We start from the raw sequence: 24,852 nt of genomic DNA on the forward strand, positions 1-24,852 counted from the left end.
TAGGGCTCAAATATCAGTCTGTGTGTCTTGCAACAGCTGGAGGCACCCTGGTTGGGAGGGAACCGCTGGTTAAAAGGGTTACCCCAGTGTAAAACTTAAGTTCCTTCAAGCATCCAACTACAGTATTAAAAGGGCTATAAGTTCAGTCCGTGTGTCTTGCAACTGCTGGAGGCACCCTGGTTGGGGACCTCTGCTTAAAAGGGGAACTCCGCTGGCAACCTTTTTTGCTCATTGTCACACTAGTGCAAATCACATTTGGTGTAACAGTTGTTCAAATAAATAAAAAAAATACCTTTTTTGGCTGTGAAATAAAACCAGGGCTGCCTAAAGGGGGCTCTAACTATGTGCTGCCTAATATGGGGGCATCTATGTGCTGCCTAAAGGGGGGCTCTAACTGAGTTTGGAAACTAAATCCTTCCTGAGTTCACAGATAAGCAAACAGGAGATTAAGAGTTTTATTGTCTCTTAGTAAGAATATGGGTGCAGAATTATATATCCCTTGTGAGAAAGCTTTTATAACTTCTGCCTTAACTGATGTCAGCTTTTAATTTAAGATATATGTATTCTTAAACTTCTATTTCTTTTTCTAGATCCAGTTCAGCTGCATCGTCAACGCCTGTCAGCTTGGTTTAGTTGTCTGCCTACTGAAGAAAGGCATTTTGGTCCTTCCTTTGCTATAGACTCTATTCACATTGATCCTGTTATCCATGAGAGTTCCCCTGAAGATATTCTGCGCCCACTATCTGAGCTAACTTTAAAAGCTCAACTGCAGAGTCCATTATGTCCTCAGAGTATGTCTGTTTCTCAGCTGTTCCAACCACGCTTAACTGGAAAACCCATTCGAAATGTCGTTCTTTATGGCACAGTTGGTACTGGAAAGAGCACACTTATCCGAAAATTAGTACTAGATTGGTGCCATGGACGTAAGAGTGAGTTTCAGTTGATCATTCCTCTTTCTTGTGAAGATCTGTCCCAAGTTACAAGTCCAATTTCACTTACACGGCTCATTAACAAAAAGTACCTTCATTTGCGAGAACTGTTACCTATGCTTCACAATTATTCTGGTGTGCTCTTCATACTTAACAGCTTAGAGTGGATGAATCTAGATTTCAGAATGGCCAATACCGAATTATGTAGTGATCCAAATGAACCAATGCCTCCAGCAGCTATCCTTGTAAACCTTTTGAGAGGATACTTGCTTCCAGAGGTGAGTGTCTTGTAGGGCATCATGAATATATTATATTTGTACTTTATAAGTAATTTTAATGCAAAGTAACTGATAGCTGAATTTAATGAACTTATCCTCTTTTCAGTCTTTCACAGACCAAGCTGTATGTGAGACCAGCCAATGAGCAAGTCTAGCTTCCTAGTGAATTTCCTGGCATATTTGCATTATTAGTGCAGTTAACCTACAAGGTCACATACCAAAGCCTTTAATCCTTTCACTTTATTCTCTGATCTTGGGGGAAGTGTTTCTTCTTGAGCTTTAGGACCAGCCCCTGAGTGATGCCACCACCTCTGACTACCACCTACTATCGAAGTCACAACCTTTTCCCAGTCCACATAGCTTTGCCATATACCACGGGTGGCTAAACTTACTCCACGTAAGAGCCACATTCGAAGGGCTTCATTTGTTTGGGAAGCTGCAAGACATGCACATAGTATTTATTCATATGTTGTATACAACTACATATTAATAAGTAATATTAATACCAATATACATACATTTAACTATCTGAAACTGGAAGGAAACCTAGTTTTTCTACCCAAGAAAGGGAAAGATCCCACCCTTGCTGAATCCTACTGGCCCATATCTTTACTTAATTCTGATGTAAAGTTCTTCTCTAAAATGTTAACCAATTGAAGGATCTATTGGCAAAGACCAGACAGGTAGATCAGGTAGGTAGACAGGTAGATACCAGGTAGATAAATCTTTGAAAATATCAATAGAACATTTTCCGGCCTCCAGTCAGGAGAACAGGATCACTGCTCCTTTCTTTCATTAGATTAGATTAAGGCATTTGATCAGGTGTAGTGGGGGTTCCTGTAGAGAACACTTGAGGAAATTTGGATTCCCCTCTCTTATATAAATGTGATTAAGATTTTGCATAACAAATGGATGCCGAAAATCTTATTTGAAGGGTACTCTGCTATACCTTTTGAACTAGGCAGGTTGTCCCCCTGTCACTACTGTTATTTGCTCTTTACATAGAGCCACTGGTGAGTAGACAAAGTCCTAACCTTATAGGATTTGGCCATAAGGCGGGAATGGCAAAATCGCACTATATGCATCTGGTCCTCTAATTAATTGTAAAAAAAAATCCTTATCCTACAGGATAAGACATCATTAGAGATTGTGGACCAAGATAGCACCCTTCAATACTTGGTTAAAATAACGATAGATCCCAAAAAGTATCTTGAAGTTAACTTAAGGCCTATGGTAGACAAAAAAAAAAGATAAATATATCAGTATAGCTAAAACTTCTGTTTTCCATGGCAGACACAATTTCTATTATAGAAATGATCTTACTTCCTCAAATTCTCTATATCTTAAATGCTTTTCTGGTTTGGATGTCCTCTATTTGGTGTAATAATTTTTAACGCATCTTGAACAGGTTTATCTGGGTGAAAGAGATCGAGGCTAAAATTCAATTTTTTTTTCTCTTGCTGAAAAAGATTGGGTTTACCTAATTTTAATATAGAGCTAAAAATATTAATTTATTAATTCCTTTAAAATTCCCATAGCAATCAAAAATAGAATTAGAAAAATAATACATAGACATAAATAGGTAAATTCTCCTATGATGAACACCTGTATGTCCCAACGCGTTTCCCCGTGTATCTTATAGTACACAGCGGTTCATCAGGGGATGACAACAATAGTAATATGATATACACAAAATGCACATAGAAAGGGGGGAGAGATGAAAAAATTAGATAGTGTATAGATTACAGACACTGATACAGACTCAAAAATACACTGTATGCCTGTGACAGTACAGACTGGACATAGCAAGCATATGCACAATACATTAAGCCTGCAAAAGCACATAAAGGCACACAAATGACTGGGCAGCTTGTCTGTGGTTTCAATTGCAAATCCTCCAGATAGTAGAAAATTGCAAATCCTGTAGCAACAGAGCCAAAGGCGACATATCACATATAGAACAGACAGATACAAAAACCTATTGAAAGTACCACATATGTGAGAAATAAAGAATAATAATCAGAGAAATGATAAGGAGAAGAAAGACTATTGAGTAATGACAGAAAAATTATAGTGATATTGGGGGACCAAGCAGCAAAGGAATTAAACACATTTTGGAAACAAACAAACCTACCCCTCGCTATTGCTCACCAATTTTGATCTCATTTTTAACCCCTTCACGACGAGCGACGTACATGTACGGCGCCGCGAAGTGTCACTTGGCGCGCGGCGACGTACATGTACGTCGCGGGGTTCCGGGAGCGCCGCGTCACCGGTAGCGGTGATCGGGCCGGGATGACTGCTGTTATCTAACAGCAGGCATCCCGGCACATCGCCGAGGGGGGTCCTGAGACCCCCCCATGACCGCGATGCGCGCAAATCGCAGGTCAATTCAGACCTGCGATCTGCGCGATTCCGGGTCATACGGGTCACTGGTGACCCGGTGACCCGGAAAATAAGGGGGATCGTAGGTGTCCGAGACACCCTAGATCCCCCTAAAGGGATAGGAGTTTGGTGGCAGGGGTGCCACCCCTCCTATCCCTGCTATTGGTCGGCCGAGCGACCGACCGATAGCAGACCGGGGGAGGGGGGGTTAAAGTTCGGTTCCCCCGCTTTGCCCACCTATCGGTGTCCGGGCAAAACGGGGGAACCGTCCAGGGAGGGTCAGCGCCGAAGGTCCCTACCTGGATCCCGGATCGCGATCCTCCATGCGGGGATCCCCCACGTGCGGCGGCGGCGGCTTCCGGGTCCTGCTAGGTGAGTTGTTGCCTAGCAACATCCGGAGGGCCACAGTTTACAGTGGTCTCTAAACCGTGGCCCTCCAGATGTTGCAAAACTACAACTCCCAGCATGCCCAGACAGCTGTTTGCTGTGTGGGCATGCTGGGACTTGTAGTTTTGCAATATTTAGAGGGGTTCAGGTTGTAGATCACTAAGTGGTCTCAAACTGTAGCCCTCCAGATGTTGCAAAACTACAACTCTCAGCATGCCCAGACAGCAGTTTGCTGGCTGGGCATGCTGAGAGTTGTAGTTTTGCAACATCTGGAGGGCCACAGTTTTGAGACCACTGGACAGTGATTTACAACTTGAACCCCTCTAAATCTTGCAAAACTACAACTCCCAGCATTCAGGAACAGCATAAGGCTGTCTTGGCATGCTGGGAGTTGTACTTGCGTGCCTCCAGCCATTGCATAACTACATCTCCCAGCATGCCCTTCCGCAATCAGTACATGCTGGGAGTTGCAGTTTTGCAACAGCTGGAGGCACACTGGTTGGAAAATACTGAGTTAGGTCATAGAACTTAACTCAAGGTTTTCACGCCAGTGTGCCTCCAGCTGTTGCAATACTACAACTCCCAGCATGCATGGTCTGTCAGTGCATGCTGGGAGTTGTAGTTTTGACCCCCCTCCCGTGTGAATGTACAGGCTACATTCACACTGGCGGCAGATTACAGCGAGTTCCCCGCTGCAAATTTGAGATGCGGCAAATTTACCGCCGCAGCTCAAACTCCTAGCGGGAGACTCAGTGTAATCTGCCGCCAGTGTGAATGTAACCTAAAAACACTACACTACACTAACATAAAATAAAGAGTAAAACACTACATATACACACGTACACTGCCACCCCCCCCCCCCACCCCCCTTCTCCAATAAAAATGAAAAACGTATTGTACGGCAGTGTTTCTAAGATGGAGCCTCCAGCTGTTGCAAAACAAAAACTCCCAGCATTTCTGGACAGCAATTGACTGTCCAAGCATGCTGGGAGTTTAGCAACAGCTGGAGGCACCCTGTTTGGGAATCACTGGCTTAGAATACCCCTATGTCCACCCCTATGCAAGTCCCTAATTCAGGCCTCAAATGCACATGGCGCTCTCATTTTGGAGCCCTGTCGTATTTCAAGGCAACAGAATAGGGCCACATATGGGGTATCTCTGTACTCGGGAGAAATTGCCTAACAAATTTTGGGGGGCTTTTTCTCCTTTTACCCCTTATGAAAAGGAACAGTTGGGGTCTACACCAGCATGTTAGTGTAAAAAAAAAAAAATTTTTACACTAACATGCTGGTGTTGCCCTATACTTTTCATTTTCACAAGAGGTAAAAGGGAAAAACGCCCCCCAAAATTTGTAACACAATTTCTCCCGAGTACGGAGATACCCCATATGTGGGCGCAAAGTGCTCTGGGGGCGCACAACAAGGCCCAGAAGGGAGAGTGCGCCATGTACATTTGAGGTGATTTGCACAGAGGTGGCTGATTGTTACAGCGGTTCTGACAAACGCAAAAAAAAAAAAACAACATGTGACCCCATTTTGAAAACTACACCCCTCACGGAATGTAATAAGGGGTGCAGTGAGAATTTACACCCCACAGGTGTCTGACGGATCTTTGGAACAGTGGTCCGTGAAAATGAAAAATTTTGCACAGCCCACTGTTCCAAAGATCTGTCAGACACCAGTGGGGGGTAAATGCTCACTGTACCCCTCATTACATTCTGTGAGGGGTCTAGTTTCCAAAATGGTATGCCATGTGGGGGTTATTTTGCTGTTCTGGCACCATAGGGGCTTCCTAAATGCGACATGCCCCCCGAGCAAAATTTGCTCTCAAAAAGCCAAATATGACGCCTTCCCTTCTGAGCATTGTAGTTCGCCCGTAGTGCACTTCAGGTCCACTTATGGGGTACCTCCATACTCAGAAGAGATGGGGTTACAAATTTTGGGGGGTCTTTTCTGCTATTAACCCTTGCAAAAATTTGAAATTTGGGGGGAAACCCACATTTTAGTGCAATTTTTTTTTTTTTTTTTTACATATGCAAAAGTCGTGAAACACCTGTGGGGTATTAAGGCTCACTTTATCCCTTGTTACATTCCTCAAGGGGTCTAGTTTCCAAAATGGTATGCCATGTGTTTTTTTTTGCTGTTCTGGCACCATAGGGGCTTCCTGAAGGTGACATGCCCCCCAAAAACCATTTCAGAAAAACGTACTCTCTAAAATCCCCTTGTCGCTCCTTCGCTTCTGAGCCCTCTACTGCGCCCGCCGAACACTTTACATAGACATATGAGGTATGTGCTTACTCGAGAGAAATTGGGCTACAAATATAAGTATACATTTTCTCCTTTTACCCCTTGTAAAAATTCAAAAATTGGGTCTACAAGAACATGCGAGTGTAAAAAATGAAGATTTTGAATTTTCTCCTTCACTTTGCTGCTTTTCCTGTGAAACACCTAAAGGGTTAAAACGCTGACTGAATGTCATTTTGAATACTTTGGGGGGTGCAGTTTTTATAATGGGGTCTTTTATGGGGTATTTCTAATATGAAGACCCTTCAAATCCACTTCAAACCTGAACTGGTCCCTGAAAAATTGCGAGTTTGAAAATTTTGTGAAAAATTGGAAAATTGCTGCTGAACTTTGAAGCCCTCTGGTGTCTTCCAAAAGTAAAAACTTGTCAATTTTATGATGCAAACATAAAGTAGACATATTGTATATGTGAATCCCAAAAAAAATTATTTGGAATATCCATTTTCCTTACAAGCAGAGAGCTTCAAAGTTAGAAAAATGAAAAATTTTTAATTTTTTCATCAAATTTTGGAATTTTTCACCAAGAAAGGATGCAAGTTACCACAAAATTTTACCACTAAGTTAAAGTAGAATATGTCACGAAAAAACAATCTCAGAATCAGATTGATAACTAAAAGCATTCCAGAGTTATTAATGTTTAAAGTGACAGTGGTCAGATTTGCAAAAAAGGGCTTCGTCCTAGAGGTGAAAATGGGCTCCGTCCTTAAGGGGTTAAATAACGTAACATCAAAAGGATTACGGCAAATTTACGATGTAATGGACAATAGCTCTAAGTTCCAACACTTATGCCCATATCTAGCATAGGAAAGAGATCTTGTACAAACATATACAGAACAGGAATGGACCTATGCGTTTAAGTTAGCCCACTTATCACTGACAGCAGTCCCACATATAGAGGCTATAGTTAAAACTAACCTAAGATGGTATTACTCCCCTGATAGGCTCCATAAGATATGCTCGGTGAATTCCGAAAAATGTTGGAGAAACTGCGGGGGGACGGGATCCCTTATACATATTTTATGGCTATGCCCGATGACACAAGTCTTCTGGCATAGTGTAGAACAATTACTAGTAAACATCACCCGCATCCCAAGTAAATTGACACCACAAAAAGCATTGTTACTATTACAAATGCAAATATATCCGGTAAAAATGCGATTTTTGGTATGCAAGATTTTAGTGGTCGCAAAGCTAGTTCTCTGCAGATACTGGAGGCAAGCACAGATTCCTGAAGTGAATGAAATAATAAACACTGTTATAAATTAGAGGAAATTATAGCGATTGGAAACAATCAGAGTATACCCTTTTATAAAAAATGGGAATTGTGGAAGATATTTAGGGGAGGAATAGAAAGTCAACAATAAATAGAAAATATCAAAAGAAGGTTTTGAAAAGAGAAAGTTAATGTACTAAGAAACACATTAAGGAAACAGAAGAGAGAAGGATACAGAGGGGGGCATCATGGAGTGGCAGCTAGATATAATTGATGGGTGGAAGGGTATAGTATAAATGTATATAAGTATGTGATGAATTTATGTACATGGAATATGCTTGCTTAATTGTATATGATGAAAAAATCAATAAAAAGATAAATAAAAAATAAATAAAAAAGCAGCAAAGGCAGATTGAAATTATTAGAACCACTAGATGCACCAGGTGGGATAAATGAAGTATATGCCAACAGCTAGATAAAGAGTATGATACCTCCAGGTAGCTAAATGTTGAGACAAAATATCATATCAAAAAACGGTATAGACCCTAATATTAGGACTCCTCCAAAGATATGGCAATATCCCCTTGAAGATAAAAAAGGATAAACCATATAATTCATAGCCGCAGCAAAAGCAATTAGATATAGATTATAAACAAGCAAAGATAAACAGAGACCGGCAACTCGCCAAGTTCATGTCGTTCGACTTCTTTATTGTGTGTAATGCTCACATAAAATCATAGAGAGGGGACATGTCCCCTCCCTATGATTTTATGTGAGTATTACATGGAATAAAGAAGTCGAACGACGTGAACTTGCTGAGTTGCCTGTTTCTGTTTATCTTTGCTTGGCTATGAAGATTGCACCACTGTATATACCAGAGCACCACCACACTCCCGCATTGCAGTATACATCCACCCCCATTCCCCGTCGCCTCCTCACCTCATAGTGCCGGTCTACTCTGTATATAACTATAGATTATAAACTAATATAGCTACCTGTGCAAGATGAATTTAGCACTAATAACTCCCTCAGTCTAGACAGTTGGTGCCGAACCATATAAATCCAGCTACCAGGATTCTTAAGAGAAAGGACCTGTAAGTCCCACGTAGATATGAAACCTCAATATTATAAATCCCGTACTCTGTTCATAGTGTAACCTACATATAGGTACAAATTAATCAATAATGTGCAAGAAGTGAAAGATAGAGTAACCACCACAACCTAGTAGTTCTTACCTAGATATTGAAAGCCTTTCAGATACCAAAATAACTGCAGCCCGTCCATAATGTACTGTCACTACCCAAATATTGACTCTATAAGCAATAAGAAATACAATATAGTATACACATATAAGTACCAGAGCTCCCATAACACATACTACCAAATAAAAAACGATGCTTACCCCCAATCTGGCATTAGATAGCAATGTACATTTTAAACCAAGGGAGTTGTGATTAAGACCTTCAACAAATTCTTTAAATAGACCAGATACTGCGAGAATATATGTCTTCTTTACCATCTTATATAAGGGACACTAGTGTCCTTCTACAAAAGATAGACAGTATCCAACTTGATTCTGATATGCTTCTTGCATCCATAGATGTAGCGGTCCTTTACAGTTCGATCCGGCATGTAGACGGATTGAGGGCTATCTCTTATTTTTTACAGACTAGGGGCATTCTCTTCTGGACCCACAGCGAATACGTCGTCCAACTGTTGGAATTCCTTTTGACCCATAATTATTTTATTTTTGATTCTCAGTACTAACACCAGCTCAGGGGTACTGCTATGGGGAGCCCAATGGCTCCCTCATATGCAAATTTAACCCTGGGCAGGTAGGAGAGTACCATTGTTTTTGAGGAGGAGGACAGTAGGTGAAACCCACATATTGTTTTTTGGGGCAGTTATATCGACGACGTATTCGTTGTTTGGTCCGGAAGTGAAGGTCTATTTAAAGAATTTTTGAAGGTCCGAATCACAACACCCTTGGTTTGAAATTTACGTTTGAGATTAATAGGGACGAACTGCCATTTTTGGACATACTTATTAGAAGAGGAGAGGGTGGTTTTCTTAGTCATGTATGTATAGGAATCCTACATCGACGAACAGTTTACTTAGATGGGACAGTTTCCATCCTGAGAAGAGGTATCCCTACTGGACAATTTTTGCGGATACATAGGAACTGTTCATTGATGGAAGGGTTCAACAGGCAGGCAAGGGATCTAAGGGATAGGTTTACGGAGCGAGGTTACCCCCTGGAGACCCAAACAACATCATTTAAGAGGGCTTTAGTGTCAGAACGCCGAAATTTGTTGACCCCAAAAAATAGGACTGCAGAGGACAACATAGTTAGACTAATTGGCAGTTATGATAACCAATCAGAGAGGGTGAAAAATATTTAGAAACGATATTGGCCTATACTGCGTAGTGACTGGGATCTTTAAGATTGTATTTCATCATACCCAGCAATAACTTTTCGAAGGGGTAGGTCAATTAAGGTTAGGCTGGTACATAGCCATTTTCAAGGACCGAGTAGAAAAGTGACCTGGCTAGATAGGAAACCACTGGGCACTTTCCGATGCGGGAGATGTAGGGCGTGCAACAATGTTCTACAATGCAAGACCTTTTCAAGTGTAGTGACTGGCAGGGAGTACACAATTAGGCATTTTGCTAATTGTGAGACAGTAGTGGTAATTTATGTAGGTACATGCACATGCCCCCTCCAGTATATAGGAAAAACCAAGAGGCCCTTTAAGAAAAGAATTCAGGAACACATCTGTGACATCCAAAATAGAAGGGACACCGCGGTGTCACTTCATATGTGGGAAAAGCACAATGGTGACATTAATTGTATCTCCTTTTGTGTTATGGAGGTAGTTCGAAAATCCCCTAGAGGTGGAGAATGGGATAGACGCATCCTACAGAAGGAATCATAGTGGATCTTTAGGATGCGCACTGTCTATCCACTCAGCTTAAACGGACGTTTAACATATAGTTGTTTTATTTAGCATTGTCACTTCTGTTATCTCTCTTTATTATTTACCTCTTCCTCTTGGGGGGACCCCTTATTTAGGGCTCCTTCCCTGAGGGGGAGTTTTTCTCTTTGTCTCTTTAATATTTGGATAAACATCACCGTTTGTGAAATTCTTTGCTACCATCTGGTTGATCCTGCCAGTAGCATATGCTTGTCTCAAAGATTAAGCTATGCACGTGTAAGTACACACGGCCGGTACAGTGAAACTGCGAATGGCTCATTAAATCAGTTTTGCTACTACCACCAATATTTGCTACTACCACCAAGATCTGCACGGGGGTTCTTTACTGTAAGAGCAGTGAGACTGTGGAATTCTCTCCCGGAGGAGGTGGTCATGGTGAACTCTGTAATAGAGTTCAAAAAGGGGCTGTATGCATTTTTGGGGAGTAATAACATTGCTGGTTATGTATACTAGATTTATAGGGACAGAAGGTTGATCCAGGGATTTATTCTGACTGCTATATTTGGAGTCGGGAAGGAATTTTTACCTCTAGTATGAGGGTTTTTTGCCTTCCTCTGGATCATCTCAACTCAATAGGGACTTATTAGGGTTATAGGTTGATGGACTATTGTTTTTCCTGTATTTTTTATTTTCCTTATATGTTTGATATGATTTATCTGTATATGTTCATTATGTTTATATATTAACTAGCTGAGTACCCGCCGTTTCCCAGTTTTTCCTTCCTAATCCTTGTTGGGGAGGAAAATAAACAAAGGAGGAAGCTTTTGACTTCATATCCCGTCCTCATATATTGTTGTCATATCCCGTCCTCCTATCCCGTCCTCCTATCCCGTCCTCCTATCCCGTCCTCCTATCCCGTCCTCCTATCCCGTCCTCCTATCCCGTCCTCCTATCTCGACCTCCTTTCCCGTCCTCCTATCTCGACCTCCTTTCCCGTCCTCCTATCCCATCCTCCTTTCCCGTCCTCCTATAGTTACATAGTTCTCCCGTCCTCCTATCCCGACCCGTAATATGTGTACCAGTTATTGAAATATCTCCAGCCGTACGGAAGTTATGTGGGAACATAAATTTCCCATTGATTTGCATGGGACTTTAAACAAAAACCCGACCCTCACAAATGGGGGTAGTTAAGGGTTAAATTAACTATCCTATATTTTAAGTGGATATATAAGTAACATGTGACCAAGTATTATCGAAATATCTCAAGCCGTTAGGAAGTTATGCAGTAACATTTATTTCCCATTGACTTGTATGGGACTTTAACCCCTTAACGGAGCACTCTGATTTAAAGATTTATACCCCCCCCCCCCCCCCCCCAAATGTTCCCCTTGGCTGTACCTCTCTGCACATGTACTTATTTCTGAAATCGGTCCAGCCATTCTCCCACTGCGGGGCCACGTATTTTCTGCTACTTCCTGGTTATGGTGGTGTGGAGGATGACGTAAAAATCGTCATCCCCATGCTGCCTTGCTACAATTTCCTGTCCCTCCGTGCCTCCCTCCTCCTCAACCCCTCCCCTCTCTCTTACCTAATAATTTTAATAAAAACGCCCCCTGCTGCCGCACATACCCCTAAACACACCCCTTTCATCTTTGTCTCCCTCCACTCCCCTGCATCAATGAAAGGGAGCTCCACTGCTGCACTTGGCTCCCAGCGTAGATATAGCTATATGCAAAAAAAAAAGTTACTAAGTCGTTTGTAGAATATCCCTGTTAGTTACTCCAGCGTAACTATCGGGGATATCATTGGCCTACAATTATCACGTCCGGTCCCAGCGAGATTGTATGTGCGCACACGCGCCTGGATCGCGCTGATAGTATCCTACAGCTATCCCATGTCCGGTCCAAAGGAGATGGTATGTGCGCACGCACGGCCGGATCACGCTGATTGGCGGAGGATATTCTGACGCGTTTGCACAACCCAGCCAATGACGGCTGTGCAAACGAAGACTATATGAATATGCAAAGGATTGGAGTGACTGGATCGCAGTGAGGGGGGCAGGCTTAGAGAGAAGAAGACTGAGAGCGGTGACGTTTCGTTACAAAGATGGCCGCGGTCGGGGAACGAAATTCATAATTCTGGCAGACAAGCTGTACTTCCGGATATCGTAAAAGTCAAGGATGCGTGCAAGCGAGACTACTGAGATAATTGACTTTATTATATAACTTCGTGCTAGCTGTGCAATGCCATAAAATAACTTTGCTCCAGAGTACTCCTTTAAGGACCGGGGCTTTTTCCGTTTCTCATTTTCAATTTTTCCTCATTAACTTAAAAAATCATAACTCTTTAAAATTTTCACCTAAAATTCTATATGATGGCTTATTTTTTGCATCACTAATTCTACTTTGTAGTGACAGTAGTCATTTTACCCAAAAATCTACGGCGAAACGGGAAAAAAAATCAATGTGTGACAAAATTGATGAAAAAACACTATTTTGTAAGTTTTGGGGGCTTCCATTTTTAAGCAGTACATTTTTTGGCAAAAATGATACCTTATCTTTATTCTGTAGGTCCATACAGTTAAAATGGTAGCCTATTTGTATAGGTTTGATTTTGTATCACTTCAGAAAAAAATCATGAATACATGCAGGAAAATTTATACGTTTAAAATGGGCATCTTCTGACCCCCTATAACTTTTTTATTTTTCTGTGTTCAGGGCGCTATGAGGGCTCATTTTTTGCGCCGTGATCTGAATTTTTTATCGGTACCATTTTTGTTCTGATTAGACTTTTTAATCACTTTTTATTCATTTTTGGTGGTATAAAAAGTGATAAAAAATGCTCTATTTTGGACTTTGGAATTTTTTTACGCCATTGAACGTGCAGTTTAAAATGCAGCATATTTTTATAATTCGGACATTTTCGCATGCGGCGATACCACATATGTTTATTTTTATTTACACTGTGTTTTTTTTATTCTTGGAAATGCTGGGCGATTCAAACTTTTATTAGGGGAAGGGATAATTGAAAGGGTTAATGATTTTTTTTACACTTATGCAATATTATAGCTCCTATAGGGGGCTATAACATTGCATTAACTGATCTTTTACACTGATTGATCCATCTCCATAGGAATGGATCAATCAGTGTTTTCGGCGATTGAATGCTCAAGCCTGGATCTCAGGCTTGAAGCATTCAATCGGTGATCGGACTGCAGGAAGGAAGGTAAGAGATCTTCCTCCTGTGCTACAGCTGTTCGGGATGCCGCGATTATACCGCGGCGATCCCGAACAGCTCCCTGAGCTAACCGGCAACTTTTACTTTCGTTTTTAGCCGTGCTGCTCAGCTTTGAGCGTGCGGCTAAAGGGTTAATAGCGCGTGGCACCGCGATCAGTGCCGCGCGCTATTAGAGGCGGGTCCCGGCTTCACTATGACGCCGGGCCCGCCAAGATATGATGCGGTCTGACCCCATATGTCCTAGGTCCTTAAGAGGTTAAACATAAACCCTGCCCCTGGCAAATGGGGGTGAGTAAGGGTTAAATCGCCTATCCTATGTTTGTTGTTGACATATAAGTAACATGTGTGCCAAGTTTCATGTTAATATCTTTAGCCGTTTGGACGGGATGCTGGAACATACACACATACATACATATATACACACGTTGAGTTTTTTATATATATATATATATATATATATATATAATATATAGATATATTTTGCTATCTTTCTGTAATTCTTTCTTTGTATTTTTCTCAGTATTCCTCATTTATCTCCTTGGTCATCATTTATTTACTACTTCTAGTTCTTCTATGTTGTCCTTACTTAAATCATCAGTCTTTCCGTAGTCTCTAATATTCTCCTCCCACTTCATTCTAATCAGCTAGTTTGAGTTTTGAAGTGGGACAGTGAACGGAACTTTTTACCACTATATAGACACATGACATGTCATGTGTTCTATCTCAGTTACGGCGTCTAGGAGATTTTAGTCATGTGAAGCGCGATACCTGGAAGTGACGCTAATGGCATCCGGGATGCGTGCGTGCAGATATATAAGAGAGAGACAGGGAGATGTGAGCTATCTGCGGCGTGGATCGCCAGCCGTGGAAGGAACTATCATATTTATCTAATGCCCGATTGGGGGTAAGCATCGTTTTTTTATTTGGTAGTATGTGTTATGGGAGCTCTGGTACTTATGTGTATACTATGTTGTATTTCTTATTGCTTATAGAGTCAATATTCGGGTAGTGACAGTACATTGTGGACGGGCTGCAGTTATTTTGGTATCTTAAAGGCTTTCAATATCTAGGTAAGAACTACTAGGTTGTGGTGGTTACTCTATCTTTCACTTCTTGCACATTATTGATTAATTTGTACCTATATGTAGGTTACACTATGAACAGAGTACAGGATCTACAATATTGAGGTTTCATATCTACGTGAAAGTTACAGGTTCTTTCTCTGAAAGGGGTACTCCGGTGAAAACCTTCTTTATTTTTATTTTTTTTTATTTTTTTACCCCTTAAGGACTCAGGGTTTCTCCGTTTTTGCACTTTCGTTTTTTCCTCCTTACCTTTTAAAAATCATAACCCTTTCAATTTTCCACCTAAAAATCCATATTATGGCTTACTTTTTGCGTCACCAATTCTACTTTGCAGTGACATCAGTCATTTTACCCAAAATTTCACGACGAAACGGAAAAAAAAAATCATTGTGCGACAAAATCAAAGAAAAAAACGCCATTTTGTAAATTTTGGGGGCTTCCGTTTCTACGCAGTGCATATTTCTGTAAAAATGACACCTTATCATTATTCTGTAGGTCCATACGGTTAAAATGATATCCTACTTATATAGGTTTGATTTTGTCATACTTCTGGAAAAAATCATAACTACATGCAGGAAAATGTATACGTTTAAAAATGTCCACTTCTGATCCCTATAATTTTTTTTTTTTTCACGTACAGGGCTGTATGAGGGCTCATTGTTTGCGCCGTGATCTGAAGTTTTTATCGGTATGATTTTTGTTTTGATGGGACTTTTGATCACTTTTTATTCATTTTTTAATGGTATAAAAAGTGACCAAAATACGCTTTTTTGGACTTTGGAATTTTTTTGCGCGTACGCCATTGACCGTGCGGTTTAATTAATGATATATTTTTATAGTTCTGACATTTACTCACGCGGCGATACCACATATGTTTATTTTTCTTTTTATTTTTATTTACACTGTTTTATTTTTTTTTATGGGAAAAGGGGGGTGATTCAAACTTTTATTAGGGAAGGGGTTAAATGATCTTTATTAACACTTTTTTTTGCAGTGTTATAGGTCCCATAGGGACCTATAACACTGCACACACTGATCTCTCATCCTGATCACAGGCGTGTATTAACACGCCTGTGATCTGCGTTATCGGCGCTTGACTGCTCCTGCCTGGATCTCAGGCACGGAGCAGTCATTCATCGATCGGACACCGAGGAGGCAGGTAGGGCCCTCCCCACGATTTCACTGCGGCGGTCCAGAACAGCCCGACTGACTAGCCGGGATACTTTCACTTTCGCTTTAGAAGCGGCGGTCAGCTTTGACCGCCGCTTCTAAAGGGTTAATACCACACATCGCCGCGATCGGCGATGTGTGGTATTAGCCGCGGGTCCCGGCCGTTGATGAGCGCCGGGACCGACGCGATGTGATGCGGGGTCGCAGCGGAGCCGGCGCAGGACGTAAATATACGTCCTGCGTCGTTAAAGGGTTAATCAACTGGTGCCAGAAAGTTAAACAGATTTGTAAATTACTTCTATTAAAAAATCTTAATCCTTCCTGTACTTATTAGCTGCTGAACACTACAGAGGAAATTATTTTCTTTTTGAAACACAGCGCTGTCTGCTGACATCATGAGCACAGTGCTCTCTGCTGACATCTCTGTCCATTTTAGGAACTACCCAGAACAGCATATGTTTGCTATGGGGATTTCCTTTTACTCTGGCAGTTCCTAAAATGGACAGAGATGTCAGCAGAGAGCACTGTGCTCGTGATGTCAGCAGACAGCTCTGTGTTTCAAACGGAAAAGAATTTCCACTGTAGTATTCAGCAGCTAATAAGTACAGGAATGATTAAGATTTTTTAATAGAAGTAATTTACAAATCTGTTTAACTTTCTGGCACCAGATGATGAAAAAAAAAAGTTTTTCACTGGAGTACCCCTTTAAGAATCCTGGTAGCTGGATTTATATGGTTCGGCACCAACTGTCTATACTGAGGGAGTTATTAGTGCTAAATTCATCTTGTACAGGTAGCTATATTAGTTTATTATCTATATCTGATTGCTTTTGCTGCGGCTATGAATTATATGGTTTATCCTTTTTTATCTTCAAGGGGATATTGCCATATCTTTCGAGGAGTCCTTATATTAAGGTCTATACTGTTTTTTGATATGCTAGTTTGTCTCAACATTTAGCTACCTGGAGGTAACATACTCTTTATCTAGCTGTGGGCATATACTTAATTTATCACACCTGGTGTATCTAGTGGTTCTAATAATTTCAATCTGCCCTTGCTGCTTAGTCCCCTAATATCACTATAATTTTTCTGTCATTACTCAATAGTCTTCCTTCTCCTTATTATGATTTATCTGATTATTCTTTCGTATATGTGGTATTTTCAATATGTTTTGTATCTGTCTGTCTGTACGCAATGAGTATTATCTTACTAATTAATTTTATGTTTGTTCTACAGGGTGGGCCATTTATATGGACACCCCTTAATAAAATGGGAATGGTTAGTGATATTAACTTCCTTTTTGTGGCACATTAGTATATGTGAGGGGGGAAACTTTTCAAGATGGGTGGTGACCATGGCGGACATTTTGAAGTCGGCTATTTTGAATCCAACTTTTGTTTTTTCAATAGGAAGAGGGTCATGTGACACATCAAACTTATTGGGAAAAACAATGATGTATTTGGTTTTAACATAACTTTGTTCTTTTATGAGTTATTTACAAGTTTCTGACCACTTAAAAAAATCTAAGTGGTTCAGATCGGGAGACCTTGGGGGCCATTTAACTGGCCCACGACTAATCCACTTTCCAGGAAACTGTTCATCTAGGAAGGCTCGGACCTGACACTCATAATGTGGTGGTGCACCATCTTGCTGGAAAAACTCAGGGAACGTGCCAGCTTCAGTGCATAAAGACATCATCATGTAGCAATTACGCATATCCAGTGGCCTTGAGGTTTCCATTAATGAAGAATGGCCCCACTATCTTTGTACCCCATATACCACACCATACCATAAATGTTTGCGCTCCAACAGTCTTGGAGGGATCTATACAATGTGGGTTAGTGTCAGACCAATAGCGGTAGTTTTGTTTGTTAACTTCACCATTCACATAAAAGTTTGCCTCATCACTGAACAAAATCTTCTGCGTAAACTGAGGGTCCTGTTCCAATTTTTGTTTTGCCCATTCTGCAGCACCTGAAACTATGGATACTGGAAGCCTGTGCTAGCATTTCTCCTGCGGTGTTGCTATCAGTGTGTGAAGAGTGGGAGAAGAGGGTTGCATTGACAATCCAACACAATGTGCAGCACATTGAACACATTTTATAAGTGGTCAGAAACTTGAAAATAACTCATGAAAGAATAAAGTTATGTTTAAACCAAGCACATCATTGTTTTTCTTGTGAAACTCCCAATAAATTTGATGTGTCACATGACCCTCTTCCTATTGAAAAAACAAAAGTTGGATTCAAAATGGCTGACTTCAAAATGGCCACCATGGTCACCACCCATCTTGAAAAGTTTCCCCCCTCACATATACTAATGTGCCACAAACAGGAAGTTAATATCACCAACCATTCCCATTTTATTAAGGTGTATCCATTTATATGGCCCACCCTGTATATGTGGTATGTCGCCTTTTGCTCTGTTGCTACAGGATTTGTATCTGGAGGATTTGCAATGGAAACCACAAAAAAGCTGCCCAGTCATTTGTATGCCGTTATGTGTTTTTGCAGGCTTAATGTATTGTGCATATGCTTGCTATATCTAGTCTGTACTGTCATATGCATACACTGTATTTTTGAGTCCGTACCAGTGTCTGTAATCTATATACTATCTATTTAATGAATATTTTCATCTCTCCCCCCTTTCTAAGTGCATTTTGTGTACATCATTTTACTGTTGTTGTAATCCGCTGATGAACCGCTGTATACTATAAGATACACGGGGAAACGCGTTGGGATTATATAGGTGTTCATCATAGGAGAATTTATGTCTATGTATTATTTTTCTAATTCTGTTCTTGATTGCTATGGGAATTTTAAAGGAATTAATAAATGAATATTTTTAGCTCTATGGTAAAGTTTAGATTTTTCTGATAAAATTAACTAAGGGACACTAGTGTGTCTAATTGTCAGTGATAGTGTTACCTAATTTTAAGCTCTATTTTCTGTACATATTACTTGACTCACTAAATCAGGGGAAACATTCATCAATTATCACTTACTGTTTAAACAATATAAAAGTTAGGTTTGGTAATGTTTGGATTGCCTTAGGCTAAGTTTCCACTTGTTTTTTTTTCCATGCCAAAAAAAAAAACAAAAAAAAAACAGAAAAAAGGCCAACACATTTTCCTGCATTTTTGCGCTTTTTTCTGGCAAGAAAACAACCAAGTGGAAACTTGTTGGGTACCAAAAAAAAAAAAAGGATGCACTAGGGATAGAAAAAAATTGTAGTTAACGAAATGTATATCTTTTAGAACAAAATTTTTATTATTTTTGAAATAGGGACCAATTTATGTGAGCGGGAAGGGACTTAAGAATGTAGCCAATAATTAGAGATGAGCAAATTTTTTGAAAATTCTATTCAGCTGATTCGCTTAATTTTCCGAAAAAAATTGGTTCGATAGAAATTTATTTGTGGCAAATTTCTATTTAAAACTGCTATTTCTGGGCTACAGAGAGCCTCAATAGGGGTGTAGAACACTTTGCCTTGCTGTACCACGCATAGGTAGTGTGCTGGGGTAGTGAAATAATACTGTTATTCAGTATGACGTGCAGATTACAGGTGTTGCTGTTAGAATCACTGCTGCAGAGCAGCACAATGACAGAGTCTGGATGTGACAGCAGGGTCGGGAGACCATATGGCATCACAATTGAGGAGATTAGAGATTTTTTAAATGTCAATTAAAGATTTTGAAGAGATTAACAAGTTTTATGTGCCAGCAGCATGAATGAGCAAACTTGAAATCCTCTTTTGAAGACCCATTGGAGGGTAAGCCTGGTGCCAGCAGCCGCGGTAATTCCAGCTCCAATTGTGTGTAATTACTGCAGTGTAAACCATGGTAGAGCTCATGCTTGTTTCTTAAAACCGAGCTGGCGAGCTACCACACCTGTTCCAGCCCTTGCTTCTCAGCGACCTCCCCCCCCCCCCCATTGCTCATGACTGAGTATCCCGGGGGCCCGAAGTGTTTACTTTGAAAAAATACTGGATAACCACAAAATCAATAACAGCGTTAGAAACTGCAAATTGCAGAGGATGACAATTTGGACCCTCTTGGTGCTCACCCGATGAAAGACAGTGGAGGACAGTGGATAAAATATTAAACATTACTTTAATCAGCGCTAGAGACTACGCATTTCAAGAGGTGGGACCCCCTCTTCGTCAGGTCATCTGATAGGATAGATGTCATACACGTCATATATATACGGGAAAAAAGCCCGCGAAACAATATATTAATAAATTCAAATATACAAATAACATATGCAAAATAGCAGAATAACAGTAATCATGATATACACCCTTTGTGAATGAAAGGTGTTTTCAAATACAGATAAAATATAATTATAGGAAAGACAAAACATGTAGACCCATTCGTCTTAGAGTCTCTTAATCCAACATAGTTAACTAATAGGTATTCGATGGCTAAAGAGCAAAAACACAGGGCTGCTTACCAGAGACGGCACGGCACACAACGTGGCCCAGACAGGGATGGGAGACGGCCCGCAGCCAAAAAAGCGGCCCAAACTGCAGCAAGAGGGCCATCGCCAAACCGAGGAAAAACAAACACCGGCTGCTCCAGCCGACACACACATCCACGGTAGGCAACATAAAATATTGTGTTAAGTCGGTCGCTCTCATCCAGCTAGCTTAATCAACATACATACATATAAAAAAAAACAATGATGCTACTAAAAAAAGTCAGTTCAATAATTCCCGCAAAATATCCAATTTTAACATAAAAACAAAATAATGATAACTGATGATCATTAAATTCTAGACGCTCAAGGGGGTGAATAATAGTTTTAACAAACAAGTTCAGTAATCTCATTCAAGCCGAACGGTTGCAGGGAATGTAATGTATAGATCCAATACATTTCCTTACGGCATAGAACCTCAAATCTATTCGGTACTGATACTGGAATATGTTCAATTGGCATAATTGTAATTAAATTTGATTCTCCTAATTTGTATGTTACTGCAATGTGACGTGAAAGACCATGTTGTAAAAACCCTTTTTTAATATTGTTGCGATGCTGATTCAAACGTAGATGTAGTTGTTGACTTGTACGTCCAACGTATTGTCTGCCGCATTTGCAGGTTATTAAATAGATGGTAAAGGAAGTTTGGCAATCCATATGGGTTTTTATGGGATATTTCTCTCCAGTATGGGTACTTGAAAAACTGGTACTCCCATGGTTGATCGACCGGCAGCACAGGCATCTAGATTTGCCGCATTTGAACACTCCTTTCGTGGCTAAAAAGCCGGAGGTCCTAATCGGATTTATAGTCGATGTAATTTTATTTCTGCGACTCGGGGCAATAATGTTGCGCAGGGAAGGAGCCCTGCTGAAAGTGATGCCAGGTTTATTAGGTAGTGTTTTTCCCAAGTAGGGATCTGATCTTAAAATTCCCCAATGTTTCTGAAGGATCTTCTTAATCAAAAAGTGTCCTCCTGAATAGGTGGTAATGAAATTATTCCTGTATTTTTGTCCTCCTGATATCGATGGTGGATTATTGGAGCTTGATTCAGACACTGAGTCAGATGTGATTTCGGACGAGGGAAGGCAATCATCTTGGGTGAGATTTAGTGCTCGGAAATATGCATTTTTAATAAGTTCATTCGTGTAACCTTTTTCCAGGAACCGGTGTCTTAGGCTTTTTGCTTGTTTCTTAAAAGTTGAAAGATTGGTACAGTTCTTCCTTATACGTCGGAACTGTCCATAAGGTATGTTAACTTTCCATTTATGATAATGTCCACTGGAAAAAGGCACGTAACTATTTGAATCTACCGGCTTAAAATAGGTTTCTGTAGTTATCTCTCTACCGGTATGTGAGATGGAAAGATCTAAAAACTCGATGGAAATAGTGGAATAGTTTGGAGTCAGAGTTATACCCCAGTTGTTGCTATTAATGTATTTCACAAAATCTTCTATTTGTGTCGGGGTGCCTCTCCATAGGACAAACAAATCGTCAATATATCTTTTATACATCACTACATGCTTTTGGAAAAGGGGGTTGGATTTAATCCAGGTATCCTCAAAAACCCCCATAAAAAGGTTTGCGTATGAGGGGGCCATTCGGGTCCCCATCGCCGTGCATTTCTTTTGGTGGTAGGTTCCACCATTAAAAATAAAAAAATTATATTTCAAAATTAATTCCAAACACTGTAACAAAAAGGGAATCTGCTCCCGTGCCATGTCAGAATCGTTCTCTAAAAATGATCGGGTACTAGATATACCTAGATCATGATCTATATTGCTATAGAGAGCAGTTACGTCCATCGTTAGGATAAAAACGTGATTAAATTTTCACCTCTGGGTGAACCCCCGGCAGGGGATCATCCGTAATAAACTTATCAGGTTTTCTAATAGGGAGCAGAAAATGCCGTTGCAATGTGAGCCGGCGTGTAAATTGATGAAGATCTAAAAAAAGTATGATGAGATAAATAAAATACATTTATAGTAGATTGATTCGGACAAGTGGAAAAAGCCCCTTCGGTAGTCTCCAGATGGGGGGATTCTAATCTCTTCTTGTTGTTTTTCCTTGTTTTTTTATTGGCTCTTCCTCTTAGTGCATATTTCCGAGCACTAAATCTCACCCAAGATGATTGCTTTCCCTCGTCCGAAATCACATCTGACTCAGTGTCTGAATCAAGCTCCAATAATCCACCGTCGATATCAGGAGGCCAAAAATACAGGAATAATTTCATTACCACCTATTCAGGAGGACACTTTTTGATTAAGAAGGTCCTTCAGAAACATTGGGGAATTTTAAGATCAGATCCCTACTTGGGAAAAACACTACCTAATAAACCTGGCATCACTTTCCGCAGGGCTCCTTCCCTGCGCAACATTATTGCCCCGAGTCGCAGAAATAAAATTACATCGACTATAAATCCGATTAGGACCTCCGGCTTTTTAGCCAAGAAAGAAGTGTTCAAATGCGGCATATCTAGATGCCTGTGCTGCCAGTCGATCAACCATGGGAGTACTAGTTTTTCAAGTACCCATACTGGAGAGAAATATCCCATACAAACCCATATGGATTGCCAAACTTCCTTTACCATCTATTTAATAACCTGCAAATGCGGCAGACAATACGTTGGACGTACAAGTCAACAACTACATCTATGTTTGAATCAGCATCGCAACAATATTAAAAAAGGGTTTTTACAACATGGTCTTTCACGTCACATTGCAGTAACACACAAATTAGAAGAATCTAATTTAATTACAATTATGCCAATTGAACATATTCCAGTATCAGTACCGAATAGATTTGAGGTTCTATGCCGTAAGGAAATTGTTGCGGTTCTAAAGGTGATAATCCTGTCCGCAGCTCCACTTATTGTGGAAAATCCTGCATGCTACACCAATTGTGATTTTAGAATTAGAGTAAAACAAACATGCCCCTCCCCCGACCATGTGCTCTCTTTGTTGGAGTCAAAATGGCACCAACTATATGAAAACGAAAGCAGGAAGTTCAGGCTAAATTTATAGGTCCTAAATATGTTTGTAAAACACCCAGAAACACTGATTAAGTTTTGTACAACTATGAAATAATTGTACAAGGTATTTTGGCAGAAATGTCGTGTACCGGCAGTGTATACCACCAAATTAACTATCACTCGGTAACCAGCAAAGTTAATAACATTTAATAAAAACATTAATTAGCTAAACCAAATAAGACATACATACAAGCATTAATACAATAGTACATACTCTATGTTTAGCAAACTAGCAGGAATCTACGCAAGTGATACATGAATATTTAGTGTAGAAATGATACAATCAATATACTTATCTATCCCAGGCTAAAGAGCAGGATGCTCCTCTCTCAACGAAAGTCCCAAGCAAAAGAGACCGGAGGCTATGTGGTTTCCTGTGATATCCAGTAATGCCCCACCCCTTTGGCCTACTCTCCTCACATAACCTGGAAAAACAGGTTCTTTAGCCCTGCTCACTGTGGCTGTGGATAAACCAAGCTAAACCGTGGGGGCAGGGAAATGTATACTGCATGGAAACAATGGATGTAAAAACACATAATTTCAGTGTCCATAACATTCCACCTCTTGCTTTTACATCATAATTGAAGAATGTTAGGTGATTCCCTAAATTCCATGTCTGCTAGTTTACCAAACATACAACATGTATATCTCCATAAAACAAAGAAATACAAAGTAATTATATTCTCCCAGTTTCCCCATCCACCCAAATAATCCGGTGTTTGGTGTTCCATGGAGTTTTGATCGCTGTCAGTCTACATTGATGATGGTTAATGTCGCCCTCATTGTTCACTATGTAGCTGCAGCAAGGATCTAGGGCTAGGAGATTGTTAGAGCTACAGCCCTTATTTGTAGCTTCTCTTCAGACAGTTTCTTTAAAGCGTCCTCTGTGGTGTCCAAAAGCCTTTTCCAAAATGCTGGAAGGAATTCTTTAGTTCTGGGTTCTCCTGTCTCGCGATGTCATCCAAACCCAGTCTTGACGACTTGATCCTTGTCATCTTCCAACCACGGGATGCTGGTGAATAGGTAGCCTTCTTCACTCCATTAGAAGCGTTGGTCATCTGGTCATCTCTTTGTGTTGAGCTTGGATTCTTCTGATAGGAGGTCGATGGGTTGAGCGGGGTTACACTGCCACTAATCTGCTGAATGGAAAATAAACAGGTTTAGAGTCACTTTCCAACAATACAATTTTAGTATTTCCAGGCCCATCAGAGATTATCTTCGGCCTGTGCTGATCAGTGAACCTTGGAACAACCCAACACTAGACACAGTTAAACTCCACTCTGCATATCCATACTCATTTTCCCAGCATTATTCCGACCATTGTTAACTAATATTTGAGTGTGAGTGTTACCTCAGTCCCTCTAGGCATATTGCCTTCTAGTGGAAGGACTAGCTCTTGCTAAACCTCCCCCACCTCTTGAAA

General features: G+C 40.5%; 1 protein-coding gene across 2 annotated transcripts in view; it reads left to right on the plus strand.

The window, feature by feature from the left end:
- NLRX1 (NLR family member X1) overlaps positions 1-24,852 on the plus strand; it is a 301,404-nt gene that overhangs the window by 215,574 nt on the left and 60,978 nt on the right. For both annotated transcript variants that reach the window (XM_056541804.1, XM_056541805.1), the window contains one exon: positions 591-1,207. In XM_056541804.1, coding sequence (XP_056397779.1) covers positions 591-1,207 — 617 coding nt within the window. The remainder of the gene's footprint in view (positions 1-590; positions 1,208-24,852) is intronic.

This window comes from Hyla sarda, chromosome 10, assembly GCF_029499605.1.
Source record: "Hyla sarda isolate aHylSar1 chromosome 10, aHylSar1.hap1, whole genome shotgun sequence".
Taxonomy (NCBI): domain Eukaryota; kingdom Metazoa; phylum Chordata; class Amphibia; order Anura; family Hylidae; genus Hyla; species Hyla sarda.